This window comes from Harpia harpyja, chromosome 7, assembly GCF_026419915.1.
Source record: "Harpia harpyja isolate bHarHar1 chromosome 7, bHarHar1 primary haplotype, whole genome shotgun sequence".
Lineage (NCBI taxonomy): Eukaryota > Metazoa > Chordata > Aves > Accipitriformes > Accipitridae > Harpia > Harpia harpyja.
The window spans coordinates 13,256,432-13,263,143 of NC_068946.1; the positions used below are offsets into that span (position 1 = coordinate 13,256,432).

Below are 6,712 nucleotides of genomic sequence, written 5' to 3' on the forward strand. Positions count from 1 at the left end.
ACAAAAGCAATTAAGTTAAACTTTTCAGCTCTGACCACTACTTTTAGTTTTTATAAGAAAGGTGTTCTGCCAAAAAAAAGGATTCTGTTATCAATTTATTTTTTCAAAAACCCAGCCAGACTGTTAGCATGGGCCAATACTGGCTAGTATTTATTACAGAAAGTATTTGCTGGAGTATTGCTGGAATACTTGCAGTAGCCAAAAATGTCAGACACTAAATACTTTTCATTTTTTTCAGGAAACCCTTCTTAGCTGACACCTTCTTTCACTCAGCTGTATGCATTAACTAACTGCAGTACCTCAAAAGATGCCACCCCCCCCCACCAAACCCCAAACCATAACCCCAGACAAAGCTTCCTTGTCACACACACCAATTCTTCTTAAATGGGAAATAAATAATTGGGATCAAAATTATGTGAGAGCAAGCTTTCCGTCCAGGCAGATGCAAACATCTCATTAGGAACCAGAGCAACCTGCACACCGAACTCTCCATCTAAACCGCCACGCTTTCCACTAAAACTTAACCAGTCTCAGAAGAAACTTTGGAGCAATGCGTTAAGAGATGGACAACACAACAAATAAACAGTGAAATCAAGTGATAATTGAGCCGGTAAACTACATAGCAATACATTTCTATCTCAGGACTAATTCTGTAGCCTGTTTGATAGAAGCTATCAAGAGCAGCATTTCCCATCTGGCAATCAGTGAGTGGGGTAACGGAATAGATTTGAACTAGAAAAAAGTATCTTCAGCCTTTTTACAGTAGGCAATCTCTGATAAGAGTTTCAGCTCAGTTCTGAAATAAGATTGACCTACAAATTCCTAGGAAACAGCAGAAAAAACAAATCCATATATTTAATATTTAAAACTGATCAGAAATTCAGACCAAAAAAGAAAAGCATTGTAACATTCACACGCTGGTCAAACAGCCACCTGAAAGTCTGTAAACCCACATTTTTCTTTCCTCAGCTTTTATGTAACATTTACTAAATGCAAATCATGTTATGCATCCAAATGGCCCAGTCTCATCAGAACCACATAGCAAGAAGTGCAAAAAATTTCCAAGAAAAGAAACAAGCGTAGTCCTATGTTCTTCTAAGACCCTGAACTGCTAGCTGAGGGGACTACCACCATGAACAACTCCAGAAGACCAAGCCACACAAGCAAACACCAGTGGAATGGTCATCAGTGCTACACAGACACATAATACGGTTTTATCTTTGACTACTTCGACTCCTATGTATATTGTCCTTGGATCAGGAAGGAACAAGCAAGGCATCTTCCGGCACAGGTGACCTGGAAGAAGCAAAAAATGACCCAATTCCACATCCCCTAGGCTTAAGAGAGTAAAAGTGAAGCTGCTCAACTGGTGGAAGCGCAGTGCCTAGCACTCTTCAGAAATAGGTCTTTAAATGTCAAGGTTTATTTCTGCCAGAGGAAGGGTTTCATGACCTCTCAAGCTTTTCTCTCTTACCCAAAACATGCATCTCATTGCATATACCAGCAAATTTTAGCTATGTGCCATGGAAAAAACCGTAGCAGAAAAGCTGGGAAGGCTCTGAAAAGGATAAAAATGAGGAGCCTTTTGCACAAGAGAACAGTCAAAAGTCGTTTTGAGGCACAGCTTTCAAATAAAATGTGGTCTTCATGAATGCACAAATTATACAAGTAACATTTGTGTCTAAATGAGACTTGCTCTTCAAACTTATCATGCCTTAATGAAAAGCAGTGTACAAGTATATTTAGATACATAAAAAGACACACAAATATATGACACATTATCATAAAAACAGGTATGGGCTTTAAAAAAAAGCACATTGATGTTTTTCCTACAAACTCTCTACTGCAGATTGTTTTTTTTTAAAAAGGGGGTTTCCAACTTTAGTTCTCTTTCAGAGGACAGAAGAAAAAAAAAACCAAAACATTTTATAGTAACTAATAAAAAAAATAAAGTACTGGACTTTCACAGCATCACCTTCATGCTTTTACAGAAGATCTTGCCAGGCTGATTAGGGAACTCTGCATCTTTCCATTACATCAGAACGCTACAGCATCTTACAGTCTTAAGGTAAGAAAGCTTAAGTCTACAGATCAATGAGCTACAATTCAGCTTAGCTGCCAATCATAGTCTCAAAATTATCCTTACCTCCCAAAAAGGTCGTGGCAGATCTCTCAGTTTTCACTAAAAGATTCACTAATTTTTTTCAGCAAGTAAGAAATCACAGTGTTGATATAACAAAGCAACACAGCAGCATTGTTCTAGGGTTTCTTTTTTACCCCCAACTATTATTTTTCTAGTACATGAAGAATACAAACAATTGTCAATCAAGAGATTAGGATCTTGTAAAAGTGCAAGGATCCATAACAGTGCACCAGAATTGTAGCAAGAGTCGGAGTTCCCTCCCCGTCCAAAGCTCTTTTAAGATGAACACTTTATTTGGGATTTTGAGTTGTCTTTAGAAAGTAGTAATGTACTCTGACAGTCTTTATTTTTCTCTGCATCTAAATGCAAACACTTTTCCCGACTTTCACTATGACAACCTGGGGCAGAACCAAAGGAAGTTTTTAATCATCTTCCTGATTAATTTATAGGTGAAAATAATGTAATCAAAGGGAACATAGGTTATCCCTGCCCCAGCATAGCATACATGACATTTCAATTAACAAAGTAGACATACAAAGTAGAAAGGAACTTGCTCTCAAGTTTCTTCTTTTCTTTTCCTCCCTTCACACTTCCTCTCAGATTATGGCAACATCCTCCCAAGTATGACCTTCTCTAATTTACAGCGTATTCAGCATAAGAAATCTCCCATTGAATCTCCCTGCAGTCCACCTGTTTTCACACACACACGCCGTTGTTAAGGCAGAGGTCAGCTACAACATCCATACACAAAGTGCAGAAGAGCACCGTACATCCAGTAAAAAGGCTGCTGAAAACTTGAGGAAGCCATTGTCAGCATAGGCCTTCTGCTATGGGCTGGATTCTGCTCAAATAAAAAGAGGGAAGTAACTGACAATCTCTACAGGTATCAATTTATTTCCATTTTACATAGATTAAAATGCAAGTGTCTAATCCCAGATCACTATTCCTTCCTCTCCAAGTAAGCAAGTTCTGAATATTAGTGACAGAGGGGCCCATTAAAAGCAGCACACACAAACACCAAGTGATGGCAGAACACAAGCACGTAACGTATTACCAGATGTTGAAGAACTGCCTGCAAACACTTTCAAGTCATTCAGGCAAGGCAGAAAAGGAATCGCATCTGAGATCATAAACTAAGTCTTCAGAGTGGTCAAGAAGTTTGAGCTAACTATTGTTTTATCCAATCACTTACTTAATCCAACAGCTGTAGAGCAATACAAATTTCAGTATCAGACACACTGGACTAAGACAGTTTGCATTCACTTTAGGCATTTCACAGATTTAACAGACCCTCATATAAAAATGATTCCAGTGGTTAAACAAACACACGGTCAGGACCTACACAAAAGAGGAGCCAACCCCAGGATATCCTGGCTGATCGGCAAGCGCCGGCAGGCACACACATAAGAGCCGCTGTACGAAGTGTGGCCGCAGTGCGAGAGCACACAGGTGCCAGCTGCACACTACTGCAGCTCACAAGTCACAGGAACTCCTCTTGCACAAGCAACAGTACGTGTCAGTAACTGCTTCCTACTGCTCTGGCAGACATGCAGCGACAGGTTAAACTTAGACTACAAAGTTACTAATCCAATACTTTTCCCCTGCCTCTGCACCAAAGGTTCCACACTGGAGGTGAGGACAGCCAATCTGTGAATCATTTCCTAAACCACAACATGTCAGCCAGCATATTAAAGTGAAATAAAGCCACTTTTGCCCACCTGAACATACTGATCTGAAAACTACAACATCTGAGGAGCAGACTCAATGCTTCTACCCCAGGACCACGGCACTAACAGCTTTTTAGCCCTTCTATTCCAAAGTGCAGCTTGACAACGTAGCTAGGGAAAGTGCAATGACTAACTGCTCCTTGGTTTCCTCCACCCCTTGCGTGCTCTCCCGCACCAAGGGTCTACACCTGCCTGTCTGCAGGGCAGACCACACCAGGGAACCAATATGCAAAAAACCCCACCCCAATCCTACCAAGAAAACAAGTGTCATTCCCACAAGGGTCACAAGACCGTTACCACCAAACACAAGCCTGGAGGTGGCAGGAAAGGAACCGTACCTTTTGGGGGTAGCCAACCAATAGATGGGCTTAAGTATATTGTCAAAGTGAATCTCAGCCTGGCACTGCATCTTTGCCACCTCTGGCCAAGGGCCCGTTAACTAGAGCACTGGAGGGAATGTCACCTTATTCCTGCCTTGCAACTTGGCTTACAGTAAGGAATAAAAACGTTGGGAATTGTAGAGCGATCCGAAGCGAGAGGCTTAAGATTTCAGCTATAGCGAGAAATAGATATTAAAAATAAAATACTGGTGTTTTCAGAGCATCCAGCTGCATACTAACTGACCGTGCTGGTGCCAGCTCGGATTGAACGGAAAACCACCTCATGGTCATTTCCAAACGCCTCTGAAAGGGCCTCTACCACCGCTTCCACCCAGGCGCCGGCGGCAGAGGACGCCGGGCGGCCAGAGCCGCCTCCCCCAGCGCGCTTCACCCGCCGCCGCCTGAGCCCGCAGCCCTGCCCACCACAGGGGTCCCGGGGAGAAGGGCGCACGCCCTCGCAGCCCCGGGCCCGCCTCCCAGTTCAACGCCCCCCTCCTCCATCCCGGCTCCCCTCCGAGGGCCGGCGGCGGGAGAGGAGCCCCGGGCCCGCGGGCCCCGCCGGGGGACGAGGCTCCCGCCACCCCCCAGGCCCCTCAGCGGGACCAGGCCCCCGCCCCGCCCCGGGCGGACAGCGGAAGCGACCCGCGGGCTTCCTGCCGCGGCGCCGGCCGGGCCGGGCCGAGCCCCCGCGCCCCCCACCCCCGGCCGCAGCCCCCGGTCCCGCGGCCGCCCTCACCCTCCGACAGCTCCAGCTCCAGCTCCGCCAGGCTCTCTCGCACCTCGGGCGGCAGCGGCACCGCCTCCAGGGAGCAGCCCCCGCGCTCCGCCGCCATGGTGCGGGCGAGGAGCGAGCGGGCTCCGCCAGAGCCGCCGCCCAGCGCTGCCGCAGGTGGGGCCGGGGGCGGGCGGGAGACGACGGGACGGAGGAGGAAGAGGAGAAGGAGGAGGAGGCGCCGCGCCGGCCCTGCCGCCCCGCGCAGCCGCTGCTGCAGCCAGGGACGCGTGCCCCGCGCGAGGGGCGGGGCGGGGCGGCCAGCGGGGAGGGGCGGGGCGCTCCCAGGCCGCCTCGCGCGAGCCGCGGAGTAAGGAGGGGCGCGCGGGGGCCCCCTGGCGGCGGGAAGCGGCCGCCGGCCGCTCTGTCGGCGTGAGGCGGCGCCGCTGAGGGGAGTGGAGCGCCGGGGGCAGCCGGAGCCCGGTGGGGCCGGGCCTGCCTCCGCTGTTAGCCCCAGGCCCTCGCCGAGAGCTGCCCTGGGAGCGTGCGCCCTCCGGTGGTGAGGGCAGGGAGCTCTCCCGCCCCCCTGCGTGGTCCCGCCGCTTCAGAGGGACCTCGGCACCAACCGCCCTCTCCCTCGTCGAGCTGCTGTCCTTGCCCTCCCCTGCCCTGCCCTGCGCGCTGGTGCTGCGCCCCCTTCTGAAAATACCGAAACTGTACTTCCTCCCCTCCCCTCCGAAAACGGTAAAAACGGCAGAGCCGCGGGACCCACCCTGCTCACAGCGTTTCCCGGGAGGGGGCACGGAGGTTTTCGCGGAGTAGAATTACAGCGTGAGTACCTGGAAACGCGAGAGCCTGGATGTAAAGTGGTGCTTCGGCCTGCCTGAAGTTAAGGAAAAAAAGGCTGTCTTTTCAACCGCTTTTGAAGGGCACTACGGAGACCCTCAGGAAACGTTTGTTTTGGAGCCTGCATCGATGCAGTGGCTTCCCCCCGTTTAACCGCAGGTTCCGGGGGGAACATGTGGCAGGATACCGAGGCGTGATCTTCCTCTGGCATTCCTGCAGCCCCCCCAGAAACTCATGCAAAGGCAAATCCCGGACCTTGCCAGTGCTCCTGACCACAGGGACTATGCTGCCAGTAACAATAACTTGCCTGGAGCCAGGAAGTAGATAAAAAATCTGGGGAGAAGTTTTTTTACTGACAACTACTTCTGTCAGAAACAGCTCTCCCTTTTGGGGTGACCAGGCTTGTGTTGGTATCACATGTGGGGCAGGGGCAATGCAGCCCTCCCAGGCCTCCGAAGTAAGCGTTTTCTCTGCAGCCTCCCCTCCTGAGTGCAGTGCTGCAGCCATGTTCTTCTGCAGCACTGCACCTAGTATCCCTGTGGACCCTGCTCCTGAGCTGGCAGGAGAATGACAAGAGGTTGAAGAGTTTGTTTAATCTAAACAGGACACCTCGCTGCTGAGGAAGGCATCACATGAACGCTGTTCTCTTCCTCGCACCCATACATGACAGGTATAAAACAATCACAGGGGTTTCACATGGGTTAGCATGGGGTCACATCCCACAGCACCCCAGCATCCACAGTACAGTACAACCTTCAAACAAGGGGGCAGTTCAGGGCTGCAAGTCTCCAAGCAGCAAGAGATAGGATGGTATTCATGTTTGCCAGCACCATGTTTGTATTCTGTGAAACGTGGATCGATGGCACACTGTAGCATAGCTCAGTGTGAGACAGGCAGACATTTG

General features: G+C 49.4%; 1 protein-coding gene across 8 annotated transcripts in view; it reads right to left on the reverse strand.

The window, feature by feature from the left end:
- DIP2A (disco interacting protein 2 homolog A) overlaps positions 1-5,168 on the reverse strand; it is a 131,866-nt gene extending 126,698 nt beyond the window's left edge. For all 8 annotated transcript variants that reach the window (XR_008236140.1, XM_052793696.1, XM_052793695.1 and 5 more), the window contains exon 1: positions 4,987-5,168. Coding sequence is in view for 7 of the 8 variants with exons in the window: in XM_052793696.1 (XP_052649656.1) it covers positions 4,987-5,083 (97 nt within the window). In the remaining variant the exon portion in view is untranslated. The remainder of the gene's footprint in view (positions 1-4,986) is intronic.
- Between the last annotated feature and the right edge of the window lie 1,544 nt (positions 5,169-6,712).